The 27,551-nt window shown below is 37.7% G+C and overlaps 1 protein-coding gene across 3 annotated transcripts in view; it reads left to right on the forward strand.

Annotated features, from left to right (window-relative positions):
- The first annotated feature begins 1,156 nt into the window (after positions 1-1,156).
- rps6kl1 (ribosomal protein S6 kinase-like 1) overlaps positions 1,157-27,551 on the forward strand; it is a 35,678-nt gene continuing 9,283 nt past the window's right edge. Inside the window, exons 1-10 of one of the 3 annotated variants that reach the window (XM_062042022.1) lie at positions 1,157-1,214; positions 1,606-1,726; positions 6,640-6,781; positions 8,856-8,980; positions 13,014-13,106; positions 13,178-13,225; positions 17,153-17,285; positions 17,361-18,677; positions 18,772-18,861; positions 20,848-20,930. In XM_062042022.1, coding sequence (XP_061898006.1) covers positions 6,646-6,781; positions 8,856-8,980; positions 13,014-13,106; positions 13,178-13,225; positions 17,153-17,285; positions 17,361-18,677; positions 18,772-18,861; positions 20,848-20,930 — 2,025 coding nt within the window. In that variant the 5' untranslated portion in view covers positions 1,157-1,214; positions 1,606-1,726; positions 6,640-6,645. Of the gene's footprint in view, positions 1,215-1,605; positions 1,727-6,639; positions 6,782-8,855; positions 8,981-10,918; positions 11,105-13,013; positions 13,107-13,177; positions 13,226-17,152; positions 17,286-17,360; positions 18,678-18,771; positions 18,862-20,847; positions 20,931-27,551 lie in introns of those variants that run through there. The other 2 variants (XM_062042023.1, XM_062042024.1) reach the window with 2 other exon arrangements.

The raw sequence follows: 27,551 nt of genomic DNA on the forward strand, positions 1-27,551 counted from the left end.
CAAAAAAATAAGAGTTGTAGAAATTATTGGAAACTCAAGACAGCCATGACATTATGTTCTTTACAAGTGTATGTAAACTTTTGACCACGACTGTATATGTATTGTTGCATTTGAAGCGATTGTATTGTTGATATAGAGGTAATTATTATCATTCATTATCAATAATGTTATTTCGATTGGTATTTTTATTGCTTCAATTATAGGGCAATAATGTTCATTGTCATATCTGTGTTACTACTTTTTACTTCATTAACTGTTTTTTTTGTCATAATTTTTGGTAACATATTTGTATATATCGTATTTGTTGTTGTCTCTCTCTGTCTCTGCAATTTCCCCCCTCTGTCTTCTTTATTGTTCTTCTTTCTAGCCCCTACTGCTCTGGTCCGACTGCGCCAAACGCTAAAAACATCCATTTAATAAAGTCAAATATAAATAGGGCAACAAGAGGAGTATCCCTCACTCCTCTTTTGTAAAGCAATTTTGCACAGCAGACATGGGCAGCTCCATCATTAAAATGATTTGCCTGAGTGGCGGGACAGGACATACTAGAAAAAAAAAGAGTTAAAAGCTGTGTCACAAAACCAATTAAGCTTGTAAATTAAGATTACTGTACTGCGTGTCCTTACTAGGGTCTTTGGTGAGCTGGAGCCTATCCCAGCTGACACAGTGGCAGAATGAATGCATCATTTAAAAAAAACACTCCTATCTTGCTTTTTGGATGAGGATGCTGCATGCCGCCCCCGCCCCCCACCCCCCTACCCCAAAACCCCCTCCTTCCCACCCCTGTAATCTTTCCCTCCCTGGGGGTGTGAGAGTGGGGCGCAGTTCCATCTTGTACTAAGCACCAAGTACTACTCTGAATATGGGCCAACCATTAATTGTGAAAGGCAAACAAAGAGGAGGTATTTATTCTTGCTATTTGTAATATATTATATTCGTAATATAGTCGAACTACAATGCATGGTAAATGTAGGAGTGAAAATATATGGTGAGGAACAAGAAAAGAGCACTGTGCCTTTAAATCAGCCAGCATCTGGCAGGATGAGAGGGGGAAGTGAGTGCTGTGTGTGAAATGGTACCCGTAAATGACATCATGCTCGGCCAATCAGAAGCCTGGCCTGAGGTCTCTCCTCTTCCTCCGCCTCTCAGAGGAATCAGAGGAGTGTGTTGTGTGCTTGCTGATGCTGCTACCGCACACGGCCTCATCCCATCAGGTACACTGTGTTTATCTTTACTTGTCATTGTGTTGAACGTGGTATCCTTTGTGTATTTATTGTGTTGCTGTGTGTAGATGATGGCTGACAGATTTACATGACGATGATACTTTCCGCTACATGGATGTAAAGCTAGTCTTCGGTGCATTAAGAAAACATCTATATTTTACTATAGCAGATGTCCAATTAATTGTTAGTTTATGGTTATGTTGATATTGCAATTGTTTTTTTTTACTTGTATTCGGAATTAGAACCATTAAAAATGAGGGGTGTACTGTAATGCACAGTATGCTAGTCTGCAAAACACAGACATGTTGGATGTGTAAATTCAGGGTTTTGATGAGTCTTTAACTTCCTGTCTGGACATTTAACTCTGTCTCCGCTGCTTCAGACGATCATGCTCCTTCAGAGAGGCCTAAACCTCCAGGTCACTGCAGGGGGACCAAGCACAGCGAGCACTGCGATGCCAGGCAGATAATGTGTCCTACTTTTAATAGTACCGGCAAGCAAAGGTGGGTGTTCAAGCAAACAATACAAAATACTGTAGTTGTATACTGTGTATATATATATATACATATATACAGTTGTAGTCAAAAGTTTACATACACTTGTAAAGAACATAATGTCATGGCTGTCTTGAGTTTCCAATAATTTCTACAACTCTTATTTTTTTGTGACAGAGTGATTGGAGAACATACTTGTTTGTCACAAAAAACATTTATGAAGTTTGGTTCTTTTATGAATTTATTATGGGTCTACTGAAAATGTGACCAAATATGCTGGGTCAAAAGTATACAATGTTAGTATTTGGTTACATGCCCCTTCTGGCAAGCTTCTGGTTGATTTTTTGACCACTTGACAAAATTGGTCCAGTTCAGCTAAATTTTTTGGTTTTCTGACATGGACTTGTTTCTTCAGCATTGTCCACACGTTTAAGTCAGGACTTTGGGAAGGCCATTCTGAAACCTTAATTTTAGCCTGATTTAGCCATTCCTTTACCACTTTTAACGTGTGTTTGGGGTCATTGTCCTGTTGGAACACCCAACTGCGCCCAAGACCCAACCTCCGGGCTGATGATTTTAGGTTGTCCTGAAGATTTTGGAGGTAATCCTCCTTTTTCATTGTCCCATTTACTCTCTGTAAAGCACCAGTTCCGTTGGCAGCAAAACAGGCCCAGAGCATAATACTACCACCACCATGCTTGACAGTAGGCTTGGTGTTCTTGGGATTAAAGGCCTCACCTTTTCTCCTCCAAACATATTGCTGGGTATTGTGGCCAAACAGCTACATTTTTGTTTCATCTGACCACAGAACTTTCCTCCAGAAGGTCTTATCTTTGTCCATGTGATCAGCAGCAAACTTTAGACGAGCCTTAAGGTGTGGCTTCTGGAGCAAGGGCTTCCTTCTTGCATGGTAGCCTCTCAGTCCATGGCGATGCAAAATCCGCTTGACTGTGGACACTGACACCTGTGTTCCAGCAACTTCCAATTCATTGCAGACCTACTTTTTGGTGGTTCTCGGTTGACTCTTGATCATCCTGACCAATTTTCTCTCAGCAGCAGGTGATAGCTTGGGTTTTCTTCCTTGTGGCAGTGACAAAACTGTGCCATGCACTTTATACTTACGAACAATTGTGTGCACAGTTGCTCTTGGGACCTTAAGCTGCTTTGAAATGGCTCCAAGTGACTTTCCTGACTTGTTCAAGTCAATGATAAGTTTTTTCAAATCTGTGCTGAGTTCTTTTGACTTTCCCATTGCCGAGTTTGTAACCGAGTTTAATGACTGCATCACATGAGCCCTATTTAAATGGGCTCAGAGAAGTCAACAGGTGTCGTTAATCATAATCACTAACATGAAGTTAAGAGGCCATGCCACGAAGCTAATTTGATTTGATTGTAACTTTTCTACATCACCAACATTGATGATGTATGTTGCTGTATGTATACTTTTGACCCAGCAGATTTGGTCACATTTTCAGTAGACCCATAATAAATTCATAAAAGAACCAAACTTCATGAACGTTTTTTGTGACCAACAAGTATGTGCTCCAATCACTCTATCACAAAAAAATAAGAGTTGTAGAAATTATTGGAAACTCAAGACAGCCATGGTATTATGTTCTTTACAAGTGTATGTAAACTTTTGACCACAACTGTATACATTAGGGCTGTCAAGTGATTTTTTTTTTTTTAATCAGATTAATCTCACTCTAAACCTTTGATTAGTCATGATTAATAAATAAATAAAATTTGCTGAAGAAAATATCCCAATACTTTGGTACAAGTGCAATTTAATAGTCAGAATGTCCTACAGGAACATCTTTTAAATGTTTTCCTGAACTGCAAGTCATTGATTTGCTCAAAACTTGGTGAAAAATTTGAGTGCACATTTTGAAAGTCTTTGCGGTTTGCAATTATCTTGCAAACACGGTACAGTTACTAATCGATAATGTAGTAAACACACCAATAAACAACTTAACATAGTGCACCATTTACTGTTTTTTAGTTTAAACGGGTGTTGAAATGAATGGGTGGTGATATGAATAACATCTTCTTGCAGGACTTGGTCTTCACAGATGTTAAGCGGTTTACATGTGGTGGCTGTCCGTTAAGCAAAGGCTTTGTTTAACTTAAAGGCCTACTGAAACCCACTACTACCGACTATGCAGTCTGATAGTTTATATATCAATGATGAAATCTTAACATTGCAACACATGCCAATACGGCCGGGTTGACTTATAAAGTGCAATTTTAACTTCCGGCTGAAAACGTCTAGGTATGATGACGTTTGCGCGTGACGTCAAGGGTGGAAGCGGAAGTATTGGCACCATTGTGTCCCAATACAAACAGCTCTGTTTTTATCGCAAAATTCCACAGTATTCTGGACATCTGTGTTGGTGAATCTTTTGCAATTTGTTCAATTAACAATGGAGATTGCAAAGAAGAAAGCTGTAGGTGGGATCGGTGTATTAGCGGCTGGCTACAGCAACACAACCAGGAGGACTTTGAGTTGGATAGCAGCTGCTTCCAAACATTTGATCGCCTGCCCGTACATGCGTGTCGCTATGTGCATGTCACGTACGTAACTTTGGGGAAATATATGTTTCTTGCCGACTCTGATGGCGGCCGGGGTGTCGTTGAAAGCTACAACGCCGCCGCGCCACTGTCCTCACCTGACTGGGTTGACTTCCTCCGTCTCCGGGCCGCCGACCGCACCGATTATCGTGGTGAAGTCCTTCGTCGCGTCGTCGATCGCTGGAACGCAGGTGAGCACGGGTGTTGATGAGCAGATGAGAGCTGGCGTAGGTGGAGAGCTAATGTTTTTAGCATAGCTCTGTCGAGGTCACGTAGCTAAGTTAGCTTCAATGGCGTCGTTAGCAACAGCATTGCTAGGCTTCACCAGGCTGGAAAGCATTAACCGTGTAGTTACAGGTCCAGTGTTTGGTAGTATTGTTGATCTTCTGTCAATCCTTCCAGTCAGGGGCTTATTTATTTTGTTTCTATCTGCATTTAAGCACGATGCTATCACGTTAGCTCCGTAGCTAAAGTGCTTTGCCGATGTATTGTCGTGGAGATAAAAGTCACTGTGAATGTCCATTTCACGTTCTCGACTCTCATTTTCAAGAGGATATAGTATCCGAGGTGGTTTAAAATACAAATCCGTGATCCACAATAGAAAAAGGAGAGAGTGTGGAATCCAATGAGCCCTTCTACTTAAGTTACGGTCGGAGCGAAAAAAGATACGTCCTGCACTGCACTCTAATCCTTCACTCTCACGTACCTCATCCACGGATCTTTCATCCTGGCTCAAATTAATGGGGTAATCGTCGCTTTCTCGGTCCGAATCGCTCTCGCTGCTGGTGTAAACAATGTGCAAATGTTCAACCTGTGACGTCACGCTACTTCCGGTACAGGCAAGGCTTTTTTATCAGCGACCAAAACTTTATTGTCGATGTTCTCTACTAAATCCTTTCAGCAAAAATATGGCAATATTGTGAAATGATCAAGTATGACACAGAATGGATCTGCTATCCCCGTTTAAATAAGAACATTTAATTTCAGTAGGCCTTTAACTGTGCTACTTTTTTTGACGACATTGAATAAGTCAACTTTGCCAGCGTAGCATTCTCCTCTACTTCTTGTCGATGTAGCTAGAATTTATGCCAGCATGTAGCTGAGCTATCGCCACAGCAGCCATCACCTCTCACTGAGGACTGCTGCTTGCTTTCACCTACAAGACACAAAAAAGTCTTCAAGACACAAAAAAGTCTCCAATATCCCAGGAAAATGTCATTAGATTTGTCGCTAGTAGCTGTTTCGGTCGCCAAGACAATTGACAACAATGTCGGCGGCATCTTCGAGAACATGTATTGGTTTGTGATGGTATTTTAAAATGAATATGCGCCAACGATAAAAACATTTGTCGCTGCAATGCCAGCAAGTTATCTTAGTTTTATCCAAAGTTTTGTTTTGAAGCGAAATTGGCCGCCTCTCATTGTGATCACAGACTGTGTCACAACTGTGCGCATCTTCCTGGTTAAGTAAGCCTAAACCCGGAAGTGATTAGTCATCATTCATATTTGATAACGCGATAATTTATTTTTCTTATTCACATGCATTAACGCGTTAAAGTTGACAGCCCTAACATACATATATATATGCATATACTGTATATACTGTGTATATATATATATATATATATATATATATATATATATATATATATATATATATATATATATATATATATATATATATATATATATATATATATATATATACAAAAAAATATTTTCCATATTTTAGCCGCACCGGACTATTGGCCGCAGATATATACCGGTACTAAAGATTTTGTAAATGTTTATTTACATACCTTAATGGCTGATCAAACAAAACAGAAGTCATCATCATGGACCCACTAGCTGCGGAAGCGAGCTGTCCAATCAGCTAAACAAACTCAATAACTCCACAGTGACGTTTTGGTGAATTGACTGAGGAATTTGTGAAACTGAAACATTACAAAAAGAATGCCATTGTAAGTTAATAATACTAACACAGATACTTGTAACGTGTAAGCATATTTGCTAATGCTAACAACGCTAGCTTGATTACATTACGATTGGTTGAAAACACTGAACAGAAGGAAATACGGTACACATTCACCCTGCAGCAACTGCAGTGAGAAAACTTGTCCAAAAGATGCACCATAGCACAAACAATAACACAAATTTCAGTGTCTATGCTCACGTGTTTTTTTTTTTTTAACTATTTGCATTATGGCCGTCAGCGAAGAAAAATCCATAAATTAGCCACACTGTTTTGAAAGACGCAGGGTTCTAAGTGTAGGAGGCTTATGGTCCACAATTTTTAATACACGTATTCTTATTCCTAAATGATTTTCCATATGACTCACTTCCTGTTTCAAGGCGAGGATGGCAAAGAGAGATTACTTGGTGGAGGCAGCCAAGCAGATCCACATGGCTCTGGACAGCGAGGTCAACGAGGACTATGAGGCTGCTTTCAGTTATTACAAGAATGGCGTGGATTTACTGCTGAACGGGGTCCAGTGTAAGTACTCCATTCTGCGCCAAACATCTCATTTAGGTGCACAAGTAGCTCGCAAATGTTTGCAACTTTGTAATAGAAAGCACAATATTTCTTTATGATGGCAAAATTGAACATGTTTGAAAAGGAGTAGGAGGAAGGATTATTAACATATTTATTCATACCACATCTCAATGTCTCAGCAACTACTAATCATTTATTCAAATGCTGTGTTAGACTTGTGACTTGTAGCTTTTCTTATCGAGGAAAAAGATAAGAAGGCGTAATGGTGAAGCTTATAGAGATGGTGGATATCTTAGTCAGTAATATATTGTTACATTCTGGTGTTTTTCTTGACCATGGGATGCAGAGATGACAGGCAAGTGTATGAAAGAAGAGCTTTTTATTTGTGTAAACACAAAAAACAAAGAGCTGGGAAGTGCACAAAGAGAAAAATGTGTGAAGCGCAACGCAAACAAAGCAAGATGATCCAGGACAAAGCTGGCATAAAAATAATTCTGATTTGCAAGCGGTGTGTACTGATTGCCAATCAGGGACAGGTGAAGGAGCCATCGTTCTGAACATAGGTGTAGTGGTAAATGAAGGCAAACAGGAAGTGGAACAAAAAATAGAAGCGCAGAACAGGAAATATTACAAAATACAAGAAGCTAATGATAACTGTCATGTGAGATCTTGAAAATTAAGAATGAATGAAGAGTGAAGAGTGAAAAAACATTGTGCAGTCATAAATAAATGCAGAATATATGATAAAAAATACTTCAATTTAATAATAACAATCAATTATACGTGCAACTGTAATTGAACTTGAGAGGTGCTGAAAAAAAATGATACACATCAGAATTGCAATTCTTGTGTATGTAAAAAAATATATACACTTTTTTTTTTTTATTTAAATATTTATTTTTCTAAAAAATGTTTCGAAACAAATTTCCAAATATTTTTTTTGGAATACATTTTTAAAGGACGTTTTCAGGCCATCTTTGCGCTTACTCACTGGGCGTATATGTCATAGCCAAGAGGAGCTTTTGTAACTTATAACCTGTTTTGAAAAAATGTTATTGTAATTGCTCATACCACATAACATATTGTGAGTTGTAGTAAGATTACCATCCCTAATAGTGAATACATAAATACATAGTATATTATATATATACATAATGGTTGCTGCTGGACTACCCAGCATGCTTTGCGGACACCTGGGTTATACATTTATAGTTAAAATATTTTTTGCAGCACATAATCGTTGTTTTAACTCTCATAGTAGTTTGTTTATGTCATGTGTTAACTTACTATTTCTTATTCATTTTTGCTTTTAACCATGAGTGAAGATTGTCCAGCAAATACTTAGTTTCACACGTTCAATGAACAATACCCTGACAGCAGTTGTACTTCTGTCCATTTTGTGTATGATGCAAAGCAATATGATGATAGTTATTATTACTTATACAATACTGCACATCAATATTTTGGACACTCCACTAAAAAAAACAATTGTGTTCGTGTGACACATCGTGTTTGTGCACTAGAGAACATGTGATTGGTACTTATGAACTAAAATAAATACAGGAAGTCCAACATCTGGCACATACTGGGTAGGTTTATTTTGGACTCAGCCTGAGTCTTGCTATTACACAAATACACTGTGTGTACAATAATTAGGCAAATCCATTTTAAAATTTAATACTGCGCATACTTTATCTCTTACTTTGGTGATATTTATTTGTTTAATGAGTGAGGCTGTGGTCTAAGGACAGCAACATCTTCATTTCTCAGGAAAAATGGGCCTGAAAAGATATTTAACTGCCTCTGATTGTCAAAAAAAGTCAAAAGTCTGGGAGACAACCATCCAACGTTTTGTTGCCAATAGTCAACCACCTCAAAGAAGAGTTTTTCCTTATTGTTGTCCAATAATTGTGTAGATATTCTAAGAAAGCCAAAACATCAAAACTTCTGGAATATTCAGCTTTAGTTGTCAAAAAAATTCCACTTACAGCACTTCATAATAGTGCACAAATGTAGTGATGATGACTGTTATTAGTCTCCCGCCCGCCCAGTCTGAATGAAGTTTGTCTTCCAGTGGACCCAAACAAGGAGCGTCGGGAGGCTGTGAAAAGGAAAACAACGCAGTATTTAAAGAGAGCAGAAGAAATCTTCATCACACATCTGCAGGACAATCTGGGGAAGGGGAGTTCTCATTTAGGGGTGAGACCATCAACCTGTCATTGTATTAATAATATTTACTAGCCTTCTTATTGCTAATGCTATTGCTAATTTACAATGGCTGTGTCATATATATGCTACTGATTAACATTAGCAATTTTACATGGCGAGTTCCATCCCTCCATCGACTTTCTACCGGGGAGCTGGAGCCTATCCCATGACAAGTTCAACACTTCCAAATGTATTAATGAAAACTACAACTAAGGTGCACGTTATAATCAAACAGCTGGTGTGTAATAAGTATGATACTTATAGTATAAACAATTTTTAGGGTGCAACAAAAGACAAGACTGGCACATTCAACTTTGCACACTTGCAAATGAGACTCAGAAGTGTAAGAAAACAAGATATAACAGTTGAACAGCACAGTTATTATCAGCTTGGTATTAAAAAGTGCAATAAAAATGATATGATAAACATATTGCCTTTAGCTACCACATGAACACACACAAAAGTACTCAAAATTGATACCGCTGGCTAGCAATACTGAATCTCAGGTACCGGAAATGGGTTCACATGTAAAAAGTAGCAAGACATAGTTGACTCACTTTTAAGCCAGAGTAGTGAAACATAACTTACAAGTAGACACTAGATGGCAGTAAGAGCACATTGTCATATTCCTGTATCATAAACCACCTAGTTTTACAGTTTTAAGGTTTAACTAACTTAACATCAATGACTATACCCAAATAGGTAGAACTAAGTCTGGTTTTATTCCAAAAAATACTCCAAGTAGTAAAGATGTCAGCCTTCATTTTGTCTGATGGACAATAGTGGTTAGAGTGTGCGCCCTGAGATCGGTAGATCGTGAGTTCAAACCCCTGCTGAGTCATACCAAAGAATATAAAATGGGACCCATTACCTCCCTGCTTGGCACTCAGCATCAAGGGTTGGAATCGGGGATTAAATCACCAAAAATGATTCCCGGGCGCGGCCACCACTGCTGCTCACTGCTCCCATCACCTCCCAGGGGGTGAGGGTGATGGGTCAAATGCAGAGGATAATCTCACCACACCTAGTGTGTGTGACAGTCATTGGTACTTACTTATTAAAACTGTAATTGTCCATTCTACACACATCCACAATTGTAATGATAACAAATGTCTGTGTGCTTGTTCTTGAGTGGTTAACGGGAGGCCTCACTTTTGAAATGACTCCAGGTATACTGTTGGTGTAGATTCATTCTAAGATCACTCAGAAGTCATTCCCGAGCAGTCTGGGTTAGTTTGACATATTCAGCATTAGAAGATAAGAGTGTGACAGTTGATTGTTTCTTACTTAACCGACTCACTGCTCCTCTTCCAAAGAGAAAAACATTAAGGGTTTCGTCAACGACAAACGCCTTGAGCTCCTCCCCAGTCAGAGTCTGAGAATCTAATCAGAGCTTCAGACTCTGACCATTCGTACTTAACAACAAGATTCATTGTCCTGAATTATTTTTCCAGTGTTCAATATGCGTCATTTGGCACTTACAGCTAGTGCTACGTCAGGTCTTGTGACCATTGCAGCATTAAACAAACTGCTTATCATGGATTGCTAAGTAAGTGCTTGAGTTCACGCTCACAGGCTTTCTGACACCATCAACTTGTTCCAGCTTGATATTTGTATCAGCTGGAGTTGCACATGGTTTTGCATTGTCCATTCCGTACTTCAGAAGAATGGTCTCAATGACAAAGAAACACACACGTCTTTTCATGGTCTTGGACAACAGAGAGTCCCAGGATTTAGTACAGCTCAACCTTTTCCTTCTATTTCGACCTCTTCTTGAAAGTGACTTCATTTTTTCTGTTGACTCTTGCTCTAATCTGTTTCTGTTGAGTAATCAGAATAAGCTCATTAACATACAGAGCTACATCTCCAACTCATGGCAAGACCTCACAATGCGATTGTGAACTTTGCTCAAAGCCTATCTCGTTCCAAGACCTCTGTAAAAGTTTTGCTGCAGCGGTGAAGTGGATGTTTCAATCCATACATTGATTTTTTTTAGTTCGCAGACTAAGTGGTTTAATGTACCCCTCTGGCTGCTCCATGTGAATCTCCTCTTCCTGCAGTAATTACAGCCATTTGGTGTCGGTGCAGATTATTTTGGACAGCAAGGACAACAAGGTACGAACTGATCTGAATTGTGGTACCAGTGCCACAAGTAAAAATGTTTCATCATATTCAGCACCATACCTCTGTGGGTATTCTTGGCAACATGTCTGCACTTCTATATCTTTTTTATACCTCAATCACTATGATGCTTGACTTTGAATAACCATCTTGATCCTATAACCTTTCAATCCTTTGGCAAGTCTACGAAATAAACTCTTGGCAACTTCACATCTTATACTTTTGCTCTGGATTCTACATTTTCCCCCAACTATAGTCAATCGAGCCTTCTTTCCAACACTAGTAACTTTTTTAAACTGGACTTATTTTCTCTCATGGCCTTGGGGTTAACTTTCATTTCCTCCATGAACTGGTGTTGACATGGCAGATACACCACTACCAGCACCAAAATCATCTGCATGCACTCTCTTTTGCTCTTCTTTTGTTAGTGCTCCCTGAACAAACTGCAGTGTTAAAATGTCTGTTTTTGTAGTGCAGTGATAACTGTAGCTTTGCTTAGTGGTTGGCAACTCAACAGTTATCAATTTGGTCTTTTTTTGCAATGTGAGTGCCTATTGCTCCTCCTGAGGTGAGTGGTCAGTTCATTTATCAGTTTTAAATGTTTTCTAAGGGGCGGCGCGGCTCAGATGGTTCAAATCGAATTTCTACCATCCTAGTCACTTCCGTTGTGTCCTTCACCCACCGAGCTTCGAGTGCCAGCCACACTCATATAAATGAAGCTTAATGTAGACAGTGGGTTTCTCAATATAAAAGTGCTTTGATTCACTACAGAAAAAGTGTTATATAAATATTTTTCTTCTTGAGAAATACTTTTGGAATTTTGCCAGTGCCTTACGTTAGCATCCCCAGCCTGGCTATCCCTTAGCATGCACCATAGACTTTTGCTTTCAACAAGTGTTCCACCTAAAATATCCATGTTGTCCAATTCTCTTGGTCTGATCAGCTTTTCAATAAACAGTTGATCTTCCATTTTGAACCCCACATCACCCTATTTAAGTCACACACAGGAATTACACTTTTTGTTCAATAAAATTTGAGTTTGTAATGGTAATTAAACTTTGTTTGTACTGCAACACTGTTGTTCTGCACAAATTTAAACTTCACTGTCTTTGTTATGATTTGTGTAATGGTTGTGTTAATCTGGATCCTGAGGGTGCAGAGACAGCAGGCGAAGTGCAAGGAAAAACCCTCTTATTCGGGGGAAAAAACAGAAAAAGTGCAGCAGGGAAGTGCACAGGAAGCATAGGGCAAGCTATGCAGCAAGTCGAGTACAAATCAACAGAGCAAAAAAAAAAACACATGACCCAGCTTCCTGCAGTGGACAGGACTGGAATAAGAAGCATTCTGATTGCCAATCAGGGACTGATTTGTGTCCTGAAAGCAGGGACATGAGAGGGACGGGGGGGGGGTTTAGAACTTCTGTTCTATATGATCAGTTATAAAAAAAAACATACAGCAAAAATGCTGGTGTAGTATCCTCCATGTGATTGAAGCATTCTGCTGTTTTTAATAATCTACTCTGAATAAAAAAGAGAGTAAAATGTAATCCTATGGTCTTTATGAGAAGAACACACTGTATTTTTTTTAAGGACACGCTGCAAAAACACTACTCAGATCTTCTTGTTTTCAAGGAAATACAACAACAACTTTTCTTCTCTCTTTGAAGATCCTTTATATCACAGGAGCATTCGGTTGTTTTTAACAACATACTGTAAAAAAATAAATAGAATCAAATAGCCTTTAAATGACAAAACTGGTTTTAAGTTAAAAAGAAAAAGGTAGTTGAAGACCTACAATGTCTAACCAGTGTTGCATTATCAAGCATACTTCAAATACTGTAGTTGTGTTTTGCATTGTGATTTGTTGTCTTTATTGTGATCAATTATCTATATTTTTTGACCAGGGCTACAGCAGTCTGAGATTCCGCCCAGTAAGACATTTGAGTTCTCCTGTAGAAGATCTGGAGATGTGTAAGGTGGTGGGAGTCAGTGATAAGGTATGTGAATAATCAGTGGTTTCACATGTCTTATTACAATAATGAATATAAATCTTTGTTTTGTTGCATAGGTCCTAGTGGTCCAAAGTATGGTGAATAAAGAGACATTTGTTGTAAAGGTGAGTGTTTATTTATTTCAATAGTTAGAAAAATGTGGTATTTATTCATCACTGCTACTTTTTAGCAGTTTAATATGTGACATAACAGTGCGTCCACCATATTTCACACATGATGTGGTATGTTTGTTTGGATCATGAGCCATTCATTTTTCCCTTCCATCATCATCCATCATTTTCTTGTCCCTCTCGGGGTCGCGGGGGCTGCGAGAGCCTATTGCAGCTGCATTCAGGCGGAAGGTGGTGCACACCCTGGACAAGTCGCCACCTCAATGCAGGACCAACACAGACAGACAGACAACATTCACACTCACATTCACACACTAGGGCCAATTTAGTGTTGCCAATCAACCTATCCCCAGGTGCATGTCTTTGGAGGTGGGAGGAAGCCAGAGTACCCGGAGGGAACCCACGCAGTCACGGGGAGAACATGCAAACTCCACACAGAGAGATCAAATCCAGGACCTTCTTATTGTAAGGCACATGCACTAACCCCTGTGCCACTGTGCTGCCCCCTTCCATCATTCACATACAAATTGACTTTAGATTCATATGACCAAAGAATCAGATTTCAGAACATGGAACATTTTTAGGAAAGATGTTTCCTGTCAAAGTCTAATATGAAACCAATCAGCTTATGTTGTTTAAAGGGAAAGCAACTCAGGAGACGCAAGATGGGCGGGCCTTGTGTAGACGGAAAACACCTCTGATGAGTGTAGTTACACCATAAGCCCACCAGATAGCGACAAAGACACAAGTGTTAACTACTGAGCTACTTTACATTACAGTACATTTCCCTACGTAGACTACAAAGTCATTCTTCTTACAGAAAAAAATATTAAAACATTTAAATGTTCAAAGTTAATGTGTTAAAAAAAGCATACATTTATCAAATATTACTTACAATTGTATATGTTTAACATATTTAAAAAATGGTTCCTCTTGCAACTGTACAGCTAATAATAATAATACATACATATTGTTTGTGTTTACATGTGCATGTGTGTGACTACTGTTGACCTTTTCTTACTTCTTTCTTACCTACTGCCTACCTTCTGTCCCCTACTCCTTACCTTCTTTTACACACTGCTTACCATCTCTTACATACTTCTTACCTACTCCTTACCTTTTTTACACACTTCTTACCTACTCATTACCTTCTCTTACACATTTCTTACCATCTCTTACCTACTTCTTACCTACTTCTTAACCACTGCTTAACTTCTCTTACTAATTTCTCACCTACTACTTACCTTAACATACTCACTTCTTACCTTTTCTTGCCTACTACTTACCTTATCTTACTCACTTGTTACTTTTTCTTGCCTACTACTTACCTTATATTACTCACTCCTTACCTTTTCTTGCCTACTACTTACCTTCTCTTACTCACTTATTACCTTTTCTTGCCTACTACTTACCTTCTCTCACATACTTCTTACCTACTCCTCACCATCTCCTACTTACTTCTTATCTACTCCTTACCTTGTCTTACTTACTTTTTACCTCCTCTTACTTACTTCATACCTACTTTTTACCTTCTCCTACTTCTTACCCACAGCTTACTTATTTCTTTCATACTTCTTGCGTACCCCTTACCTTGTCTTACTTACTTCTTCCCTTCTCTTCTTTACTTCATACCTACTCTTTTTCTTCTCTTACTTCTCACCTATACTAATACTATTTTTTTTTAGTTTAGTCTTTATTTGAAGGGACAATGCACAGAAACATTAAGCTCAAAGACAGATTTGTTCTGTACCAGATTATAGCTAAATAGCTAATTTTCATCTGCAGTCCATCTACTTAACTTCTCTTACTTCCTTATTACCATCTCTTACCTACTGCTTACCTTCTGTTACTTACTGCTTACCTTCTCTTACTTACTTCTTACCTACAACTTTCTTTCTCCTACTTAGTTATTTCCTTTTCCTACTTACTTCTTACTGACTGCTTACCTTCTTTTACTTGTTTCTCACCTACCACTTACCTTGTCTTACTCACTTCTTACCTTCTCTTGCCCACAACTTACCTTCTCCTACCTTATTCTTACCTGTTCTTACTTACTTCTTACCTACTGCATACGTTCTTTTACTTGTTTCTCACCTACCACTTACTACACCTACTCTTACTCACTTCTTACCTTCTCATGCCTACTACTTACCTTCTCTTACATACTTCTTACCTACTCCTTACCATCTTTTACTTACGTCTCACCTACTTCTCACCTTGTTTTACTTACTTCTTACCTTCTGTTACGGTTTACCTACTACTTACCTTCTCCTACTTACTTCTTACCTACTTTTTACCTTCTGCTTACCTTCTCTTAATCACTTATCTTTTCTTACCTACTTCCTACCTACTTCTTACCTATCTTGTCTCTTACCTTCTTGGAGTTAGACCCACAGTGTTGACTTTAAAGGCCTACTGAAAAGAGATTTTCTTATTTAAACGGGGATAGCAGATCCATTCTATGTGTCATACTTGATCATTTCGCGATATTGCCATATTTTTGCTGAAAGGATTTAGTAGAGAACATCGACGATAAAGTTCACAACTTTTGGTCGCTGATAAAAAAAAGCCTTGCCTGTACCGAAAGTAGCGTGACGTCACAGGCTGAAGGGCTCCTCACATTTCCCCATTGTTTACAATTCAGCCAGAGCGATTCGGACCGAGAAAGCGACGATTACCCCATTAATTTGAGCCAGGATGAAAGATTTGTGGATGACGAACGTGAGAGTGAAGGACTAGAGTGCAGTGCAGGACGCATCTTTTTTCGCTCTGACCGTAACTTAGGTACAAGCTGGCTTATTGGATTCCACACTTTCTCCTTTTTCTATTGTGGATCAGGGATTTGTATTTTAAACCACCTCGGATACTATATCCTCTTGAAAATGAGAGTCGAGAACGCGAAATGGACATTCACATTGACTTTTATCTCCACGACAATACATCGGCGAAACTCTTTAGCTACGGAGCTAACGTAATAGCATCGTGCTTAAATGCAGATAGAAACAAAATAAATAGACCCCTGACTAGAAGGATGAACAGAAAATCAACAATACTATTAAACCATGGACCTGTAAATACACGGTTAATGCTTTCCAGCCTGGCGAAGGTTAACAATGCTGTTGCTAACGACGCCATTGAAGCTAACTTAGCAACGGGACCTCACAGAGCTATGATAAAAACATTAGCGCTCCACCTACGCCAGCCAGCCCTCATCTGCTCATCAACACCCGTGCTCACCTGCGTTCCAGCGATCGACAGAAGGACGAAGGACTTCACCCGATCATCCGTGCCGTCGGCGGCTAGCGTCGGATAGCGCGTCTGCTATCCAAGTCAAAGTCCTCCTGGTTGTGTTGCTACAGCCAGCTGCTAATACACCAATCCCACCTACAACTTTCTTCTTTGCAGTCTTCATTGTTCAATAAACAAATTGCAAAAGATTCACCAACACAGATGTCCAGAATACTGTGGAATTTTGAGATGAAAACGGAGCTTTTTTGTATTGGATTCAATGGTGTCCGAATACTTCCGTTTAACTATTGACGTCACGCGCATACGTCATAATACATAGACGTTTTCAACCGGAAGTTTAGCGGGAAATTTAAAATTGCACTTTATAAGTTAACCCGGCCGTATTGGCATGTGTTGCATTGTTATGATTTCATCATTGATATATAAATGATCAGACTGTGTGGTCGGTAGTAGTGGGTTTCAGTAGGCCTTTAAAAACCCCTGCTCTTTACTGAGTGATGTGAAGGCAGGAGGGCCCACAAACAAGCTGCAAGTAAAGGCCAGACAGGTTTTCTGTGATGTTGCATCACGGCAAAATCCCTGAACGACTTTGTGCAAAGACTAGTCGGCTTAGGAAAAACAATAACAGTAGATCATGCTTTCTTACTGGAGAATATGGTGTGTTTTTTGCAGAGTCTGATGAAGTCCAGCTGGGAGAGCAGAGAGCAGCCGACCATCATCCCTCAAGGAGTTCCCTACATGGTAAAGCTGCTCAGGTATTACGTCAGTGAGGATGCTGTTTACCTCCATCTGGGACATGTCAAAGGTCAGAAACAATTTCAGGTGTACGTAAAAGCATTTATAGTTTTGCAGACTTCCTGTTCTGTTTCTTTTGTCTAAGGTGGAAGGCTCTTCTCTAAACTGCACACGCTAAGGAAGGAGAGAGCAAAGGAACACCCAGAATGCATCTCTCCCGGTCAGAATAACATCAAGATGAAAAGCAGCTACACTTCACCTGCAATCTGCACAGACTACCAGTGCACCGTCAGTGTGGAAAGTGCTCCTCAGAAGCTGAGCGACGAGAGCCCGGACGTGGACGAGCCAAGGACCTGGGATGAGACTCAGCGGCGTCTGGAGAGCTGCGGCACGCACTCTTACATCGAGGAGACGGGCTGCCTACAGAACTCACGCTCTGCAGCGTCATTTTACACCAAGCTGGAGCGTGGGACTCTGCTCTCTGGTCCGGCAAGAGCACAGGTCAGCGCCAGCATTCATCCGCCAGCTCCGACTTTGTGTTTGCACTCTTCTCAAACTCAGGACAAGCTCGCTCTTCCTCTGTCCTGTGCTCGCATCAGCCAAGCTCTGGACACCATGTCAGAACTGCAGGATAGTAAAGCTGGAGTCGGACTATTAGAATGCAGCTCGGATTTTGAAGTGGCTTGGAAAGCTGCTGATCCAGCACGGGGAGGCGAGCAAGCGAGCCAATATGCAGTCACAGACAACAAAACCTCGTTTAGAAAAACTGAACCTCCAAACAGTACAAGTCACATGTTGAGCTCCTCTCCCGCCATTTTGCATCTCCCCCTTCATTGCCAAACGCAAATCCACGGAATGGCATCGTGGGATACCACCGCCTATTACCAAGCAGCTGACCAGGTGACATACTTGGATGCAAAGCCAGCCAGCAGCAGTCCTACCTTGGAGGATACAAATGGAGTGGTGGTCTTGAGTAGCACAGACCAAGCAGTGTTCTCAGACCACAGGGAGCCACGGACCACCTCAGGAAGCTCCTGGCCTTTCTCTGCTAGGAAACATACAGAGATGAAGCCCAGAGGAGAAACAGGGCCAGGTGACGTGAGAGAAGGTATAGAGGAAGCCTGTGAGATGATCAGTCCAGGACAGGTGGTCCCTGCGCCGTCAGAGGGGTCCTTTTCCAGCTGGTACTCCCCTCGCCTCCTTGGTGCCCAAAAGAGGACAGAGCAGGCACCAGTCAGCACTGAGGAACAAGGAGACGACCAAATCATTGAGGTGGACGGATGGTGCCACCTCCCTCGGATCAAATCCTCAGATAAGTCGACTCACTGCGCCTGCTGGGGGCTCCCTGAATCGGAGGTGCGCGTGTGGGGGGCTCAGATTCTGCTGGCCCTGGAGAGTCTTCATCAGCAGGGCATCGTATGTCGGGACCTCAGCCCCAGAAACGTGCTGCTCACCAGCAATGGTCAGTGTCATGTCATAGGTTTGATCTATTAATCAATAACTAACGTATTTCTATTGATATTATTGTATATGTTATCTGCATGTATATTCTACAGGGAAGGTGTGTTTGACTTTTTTTGGGCAGTGGAGTGAAGTTCAGTCAGAGATCAACTCCAACGCCATGGAGCAGATGTACTGCGCCCCAGGTAACAACCTTGTGTATGCTGCCCTCTAGTGGCAATTTGTGGTTTTACACGCTATGGAAAAGGGCGAGTTCTACTAAACCTGTGCCATTTGCGAAATAAAATATATTTAAAGAAATAGTAATAGTTATGATAATAATAATTACAATAACAGTAATAGAAATAGTGCTGATAAAACTACTACTATTATGACTACTACTAGTACTAATAATAATAATAATAATTTTAATAGTAATAATTTAATTTAATAAGAAAAATAACAATATTTTTGTTATGCAAAGTGTCCTGCACATCGATCTGATTAATATTAACAATAGCATTAATAATTGTACTAATGATGGTAATAATGATAGTAGGCTCATATTAATAATAAAAATAAATAAATAAAATTAATGATAAATGAATACATGATCATTGAAATGAATAACGGTAAAATATATTTTTGTTAAGCAAAGTGTCCTGAACATTGAATTGATTGAATATTTTATGAATTCAATATAAAAGATTAATTGAAAACACTGTTGTCTATCCCTGCTTCCTGAAATGAGACTTTGAAATATTATAATTTAAATCTTCGAGCTAGTTAGATTTTTTTACATACAATAATTGTTACCCTTTATCCCAATTAGTATAGTATCTATTACAAAAAAAACCAAAACACAATTCAGTTAAGATTCACACTTTAATCCTGTCCTTTACCACTCAGTCTAGCAGATAATGTGTTAACAGCTTGTGGCACACTCAAAAAATTGTATCACTATAAAAAAAAAATAAAAAAAAAAAAACATAAATTGGTCATTTAAGAGCAAACAAGCGTAGTGTAATGAGAAAAATAAATGTTGTCTCTAATAACAAAAAGCTGATATGCAGGATGTGTTTTTTTAATTTTTAAAAAATCTATATTTTGAAAATGAAAAATATCAATATGGTCTGTGTCCTTTGATTGTTCAGTGTTTTTCAAAGGTTTGGACACTACATATTTATCAGATCCTCTGCAGGCCTTGGGAATGCAAAAAAATTATGTTAATTATTTTTCTGTATATTCAATTATATTTCAACTATACCTACAGGGATTACTGTTTTTAATTTTCATGAGGGAACTCTCCTGGAGGAATCAATAAAGTACAATCTATCTATCTATCTATCTATCTATCTATCTATCTATCTATCTATCTATCTATCTATCTATCTATCTATATATCTATCTATCTATCTATCTATCTATCTATCTATCTATCTATCTATCTATCTATCTATCTATCTATCTATCTATCTATCTATCTATCTATCTATCTATCTATCTATCTATCTATCTATCTATCTATCTATCTATCTATCTATCTATCTATCTATCTATCTATCTATCTATCTATCCGTCTGTCTATCTATCTATCTATCTATCTATCTATCTATCTATCTATCTATCTATCTATCTATCTATCTATCTATCTATCTATCTATCTATCTATCTATCTATCTATCTATCTATCTATCTATATATCTATCTATCTATTTATCTCTACTGTGATGAGGTGTACCCCGCCCTCCGCCCGAATGCAGCTGATAGGCTCCAGCACAGTCCTGTTATGTAAATGATTTTTGTTATTATTATTATTATTTTTTTTAAATACTGTTTTTGTTCACTGTAAAATGCTTAGTGCCAACATGCCATTAGCATACATATCATGTGGTTATATTTCATGTATTTACTCATTCTATGCTAAAAAAAACTCACTCCTGTTTCTTTCAGTCCTGTTACTTAATTGTATCGTCTTCGGCTGAGGAGTCTTCTACAAAAATGATAGAAAGTTGCCAGAAATGGGAGCAACACACAGTTTGGGTAGATCAATATTTGTATTATCAGAGTTAGTTGAAAGAGGACAAATATGTACGTTACAACAAGCAAATAGAACAGATTTGGTGGAATTGCCCAAATATGAAATGGAAGAGAATGATAGAAATAAAACATGATGTTTGGTTTGTCAACAGAGATCGGTGGCGTACTGAGAGTCACAGAAGCTTGTGATTGGTGGAGTCTTGGAGCTTTGCTGTTTGAACTCCTCACAGGAATGGTAAGTGGACATAGGTGAAAAGTCACAACAAATGACAAACACCTAAACCTAATCTAATGTGCTATACAGCCGTCCTTCTTCTTTCTAGTGGATTATTCAAATGTTTGAATGTTCATATTCACATCAGATGCATTAATTGTTCACCCAAACTGATTAAGACACAGCTAATGCGTTAAACTATTACGTTCATACCGTATCAATATGCTTAAAAGTAATCAAATATCTCTGAAAATCTTAGAAGATATGTTTACAGAATATAATTATGTTGATCAAAGTTGTGACGCCAAATATTAGAACCAAAGTCATAATTATCAACGTACTCACAATCCATGTCTAAACAGGACCTCATTCCAAAGAGCTGCCACTGTGGCTGTTCTGTAAAATATGTCATCATTTATTTATTTCTTATCTCATAATTATGACTTTTTATCTCATGATGTCAACTTTCTTTTCTCATAATTATACCTTTTTACCTCATAATTATGACTTTTCGTCTCATAATTTTAACTTTCTTATCTCATAATTATGACCTTTCATCTCATAATTTTAACTTTCTTGTCTCATGATTATGACTTTCTTATCTCATAATTATGACTTTTCACCCCAAAACTTTTTTTGTCACAATTTAAACTTTTCATCTCATAAATTAACTTTCTTGTCTCATAATTATGACTTTGTATCTCATAATTTTGCCTTTTTAACTGATAATTATGACTTTCATCTCATAATTTCGGATTTTTATCTCATCATTTTGATTTTCTTATCTCATAATTATGACTTTTCATCCCGTAATTTCGACTTTCTTATCTCATAATTATGACTTCTTATCTCATAATGTCAACTTTCTTATCTCGTAGTTTTTTACCTCATAATTATGACTTTTCATCTAATAATTTTAACTTTCTTATCTCATAATTATTTTTATATTATAATTTGACTTTCTTATCTCATAATCATGACTTTTCACCCCATAGTTTCGAAATGTTTTGTCACAATTACAACTTTTTACCTCATAAGTATGAATTTGTATCTCATAATTAGGACTTTGTGTCTCAAAAGTTTTCCTTTTTAATTTATAATTATGACTTTCATCTCATAATTTCAACTTTTTATCTCATAATTTTGATTTTATTATCTCATAATTATGACTTTTCATCCCATAATTTTGACTTTTTTTGTCACAATTACGATTTTTTTATCTCATAATTATGACTTTTTCCTCAAAATTTCGACTTTCTTATCTCATAATTTCAATTTTTTAATCTCATAATTCCCAGCAGGCACAAGACATTGATACAATGTTAGAGTTAGAGTTAGAGTTTGAGTTTATTTCGAACATGCAAGCATACAACATGATACATCACAATTTCCAGTTTCTCTTTTCAACATGTTCGAAAAGGAGTAGGAAGAAGCAGAGCTTATTTAATCCTACCCCTTTTCTTTACATAACAGTTGCTGAAACTTTTTTATTCACTTCCTGTTCTCAATTTATTCACAATAAACTCCATAGGTAATCACAATAAAAATAAATAAATAAATAATAGTAAGAATTTAATAATAATAATTGGTGAAGAAAGTCATATTTCATATGATGAGATAAGTAAGATTACTTTAAGAATGAATGAATGGATGGATGAAATAAATTGAGAATGTTTGTCATGGTTCTTCTTCTTTGTACTTTGTAAACACTTTAAGTTTGAAGAGTTTCTTGAAGTGGATCATATTAGTACATTGTTTGATTGCTTTGCTTAATCCATTCCATAATTTAATTCCACATATTGATATACTGAAGGTCTTAAGTGTTGTACGTGCGTACAAATGTTTTAAATTACATTTTTCTCTAAGATTATATTTCTCCTCTTTTGTTGAGAAGAATTGTTGTATATTCTTGGGTAGCAGGTTATAGTTTGCTTTGTGCATAATTTTAGCTGTTTGCAAATTCACTATGTTGTGGAATTTCAGTATCTTTGATTCAATAAATAAAGGATTTGTATGTTCTCTATATCCAACATTATGTATTATTCTAACTGATCTTTTTTGTAACACCGTTAATGAATGAAATGTACTTTTGTAATTATTTCCCCATATTTCTACACAGTAGCTCAGATATGGTAACACTAGTGAGCAGTATAGAATATGAAGTGATTTTTTTGTCTAGAACATGTTTAGCTTTATTCATTTGCTTTATGTTGTATATTTTTTACATGAGATTTCCAGTTCAATTTATCATCAATCATTATACCTAGAAATTTGGTTTCATTTACTCTTTCAATTTCTATTCCGTCTATTTGTATTTGTGTTTGACTTTCTCTTCTACTATTACCAAATAGCATTATTTTAGTTTTACTAAGATTCAACGATAGTCTGTTTTTGTCAAACCATCTTTTTAATTTGTTAATTTCTTCTGTTATTATTTGTATTATCTCCTGTGTGTTCTCTCCTGAACAAAACGCTGTTGTATCATCCGCAAATAATACTAACTTTAAATCTTTTGTAACTTTACAAATGTCATTTATATAGAGATTGAATAATTTAGGTCCTAATATTGATCCCTTAGGTACACCACAGGATATATTTACCGTTGTAGACATGTGTTCGCCTAGCTTCACGTATTGTTTCCTGTTCGTTAGATAACTTCTTATCCAGTTTAAGACTAACCCTCTGATGCCATATCGTTCTAGTTTTTTGATTAAAATATTGTGATTAATTGTGTCAAATGCTTTAGTTAGATCCATAAAAACTGCTGCTGCACATTTTTTACTGTCTATTGCATTGGTAATTTCTTCTGTAATTTCAATTAAAGCCATTGAAGTTGAAACATTAGCTCTGTATCCATATTGGTTCTCTTCGAGTATTCTATTTTTATTTATGAAACTCTCTAATCTGTTATTAAACAGTTTTTCAATGATTTTAGAAAATTGTGGAAGTAAAGAAACAGGTCTATAATTTGTAAATTGATGTTTATCTCCAGTCTTATAAATTGGTGCAACTTTAGCTATTTTCATTTTGTTTGGGAATGTACCTGTTTGAAATGATAGGTTACTAATATACATTAATGGTCCTGAGATCTCTTCTATAACCTTTTTTATCGTTTCCATATCAATTGCATTACAATCAGTTGAAGTCTTAGATTTACATTTTTTCACGATTGTAACTATTTCCTCCTGTGTCACATTACTGAGGAACATGGAGTTGGGATTTCGCTCTATGGTATCATTATAGTCCTCAATTGGAACTGGGTCTGGAATCCTTTCTTCCAATTTTGGTCCAATATTTACAAAATAATTATTGAAGCTTTCAACTACTTCCTTTATGTTGTCATTGTTTTTATTTCCGTCTAAAAAGTATTGAGGGTAGTCCCTCTTTGTGCCATTTTTAATAATGCTATTGAGGATGCCCCATGTTGCTCTCATATTATTTTTGTTCCTGTCCAATAATTCACTGTAATATTCTTTTCTACATGATCGTAGTATGTCTGTTAACTTGTTTTTATACTTTTTGTACTTAATTTCTGCCTCTATAGTTCTTTGTGCTATAAATTCTCTATATAGTGTATTCTTCTTCTTACAAGCATTTTTTAATCCTTTTGTCATCCATGGTTGATTATTCTTTTTCTGTTTATTACTAAGTTGTATCCATGGACAATGTTTGTCATAAAGTATTATGAACTTGTTTAAGAAATGTTCATATGCTTCATCAACCTCTTTTTCATTGTACACATTGTCCCAATCTTGCTTTTGTAGCTCGATTTTGAAAGCAGTCATCCTCTTCTCTGTGCATAGTCTTCGAAATGTCCTTTTGTCTTCTTGTAGTGTCCATCATATATTGTAAAAACTGGCAGATGATCACTAACGTCGGTTATAAGTAGACCACTTGTAGTGTTATTGTCAAACTCATTGGTAAAAATAGTATCAATAAGCGTGGCACAGTGTGCTGTGATTCTACTTGGCTTTGTGATTTTTGGACATAAACTGATGCTGTAAATTGTATCAATGAAGTCATCAATAGACTTTTGCTTGTTAGGGTTCAATAAGTCAATATTAAAGTCACCACATAAGAACATTATTCTTTGACCATTGTCCATGTAAGTAGCCTTGATCCATTCTTCAAATGTTTCTATACTTGACTTAGGTGATCTATATATACAACTGATGAAAATGTTTTTGCTTTTTTCCTGAAATATTTCAATGGTTATACATTGTAAGATATTATCTATAGCAAATGACATGTTTTTTACCACTTTGTAGTTCAGGTTCTTCATCACGTACACAGCTACTCCTCCTCCATTTTTGTTGGTTCTGTTGATGTAGTTTAGTTCATATCCCTCCAGATCAAAATCTATTCCTTTTTTTATCATCAATCCATGTTTCTGTGACAGCAATCACTTTGAATGGTTCGTTGATGTGTTCCAAAAAGTTCTTAATGTTGTTGTAGTTTGCATACAAGCTTCTGCTATTAAAATGAATAATTGACAATTTGTTATCGCATGTAATGTTGCTATTATATTGATCATCTGTATAATAAAAACTATTATTACTGATGTGGCAGAAAAAATTTGTATCTGGATCTATATCATTTTCCAAATCCTGGTTTTTGTAATCTTTGTTGCAGAATTTTTTTAGTTCCATATTTTCTTGTTCAACAATCTTTGATGTTGTTTCAATAATCTCAATAAGTGTAGGTGGATGCAATCCTGAATCTAGGTCCTCTTGTTTAGTCGTCCCTTGGAACATAGTAGTGTCGATGCTGAATTTAGGTGCTTGTTTTCTGTCAGAGTCCATTATCATCGTTGTTTTGGTAGCTGTGTAAACTTTAAAAATTGTCCAGGTCCTTGATGTCATGGACAACAATTACTCTTGCTTCTGGACCTCCATTCAGCTTGATGTAGATTTTACAGTTGGCGCTCCAAGTTCCCTGGATTTTTCCCTGCTTTCTCAAGTCGCGTGCTTTCTTGGCGATTCCAGCATTGCGTTTTGTGAGATGCTCATTCATGTACACATTTGTTCCCTTCAGCTTCTTTCCCTGTCTCAGCAATGCCATTTTAGATTTTCTGTTTACGAGTTTCACGAGCACGACTGGAGTGGCGTTGTTGTTTCTTCCGTTCAGTGGGATGCATGTTTCGATGGTATTAATGTCAATTTCAATTTCCTTTGATTGCAGAAAGTTGACCACTTGCTGTTCTGCTGAGATCATATCCATTTCATCTGGTTCACCTTCATTATTCACAGCTTTCGCATAGGATCTTGGTTTAATTCGGTGCCCAGTCACGATGATATCATTCATTCGTTTGTCCTGATCCATTTCATCTATGATATTCCTCAACATGTTGTTGTCTTCTTGAAGGGTCTTCATTCGTTTGCCCATTTCAGTGGCTTCATTATTTCTTCTGTTGTTCTGAGATTGCAGATTTTCTATATTTTCCTGCAGACTTTTCACATCTTGTTGGTGTTCTGTTGTTACTTTTCTCAGATATTCTTTCAATTCTTTAATTTCTTCTTTCATTTCTTTCATTTCTTTCATTTCTTTCATTTCTTCTTTCATTTCTTTCATTTCTTCTTTCATTTCTTCAAGTATTTGTAGTATCACTTCTTGATTCCCATCATGTCCTGTGTCCAACCTCAAATCTTGTTCCCAGTTGTGTTCTGTAACAGCTGACCCCAAAGGTTTCTGGATTTCAATCTTTCCTTTACCTTTTCGCATCGCGGCAGTCACTGACGTCAATGCCTCTTGCTTGTGTCTTAACGGCAGTTGCTTCTTTAGCGACTTGCGGCACTTTAACTTGTTTTTTCCAACAATTTCGTATCTTGCGCCGTTCAGAGATCAATTTGAGGTGTCAGCCTGTCAACTTATATCACTCTGCGACGTCGGGATCACTTTAAAACAGCTGTAAACTCGCCTTGAGTCTAACGGCTCTCCCAACTCGCCTTCTTTCAGCGTATCAGTGCCTCTCAACTGACCAAAATCAGATTGAAGATGCCAGGGTACTCTCCTGTGGCTGTGATCGCAAATCAGTGGTCAAAATCTTCAGATTTAACAAAAAACTCCGGTAGCAAGAGCGGAGCCTTTCTCTTTTGCGTCGTTTCTCATTGGCAGGAAGTGAGAATGTTGATTATACATACACGTCTTTTAAAACTGACTTCGAAACAACATTGCAAAAAAGTTGTATTTGTAAAATGAGACAACGTTGATGTCTAACATTGGATCCACGTTGTTGGTTGGGAAATTACCAAATTTTAATGATCAAATCAATGTCACAACCTGATATTGAATAAACGTTGTCAAAAAGCATGTTGTTTCAATGTTGTTTTTGTGTTGCAGAACAGTGGTCCCCAACCACCGGTCCGTGACGCATTTGCTACAGGGCCGCACAGAAACACTAAATAAAGTACCGCATTTTCTCCGACTTAACTTACGCCTGACCCACTAAACACACCAATAAGCTTTTTAATAACCTTGTTGTTAACCTGCTCAGTGGCCTTGATTGTGGTTAGAGTGTCCGCCCTGAGATCGGTAGATCCTGAGTTCAAACCCCGGCCGAGTCATACCAAAGACTATAAAAATGGGACCCATTACCTCCCTGCTTGGCACTCAGCATCAAGGGTTGGAATTGGGGGTTAAATC

Source organism: Entelurus aequoreus, linkage group LG03 (assembly GCF_033978785.1).
Source record: "Entelurus aequoreus isolate RoL-2023_Sb linkage group LG03, RoL_Eaeq_v1.1, whole genome shotgun sequence".
NCBI lineage: Eukaryota > Metazoa > Chordata > Actinopteri > Syngnathiformes > Syngnathidae > Entelurus > Entelurus aequoreus.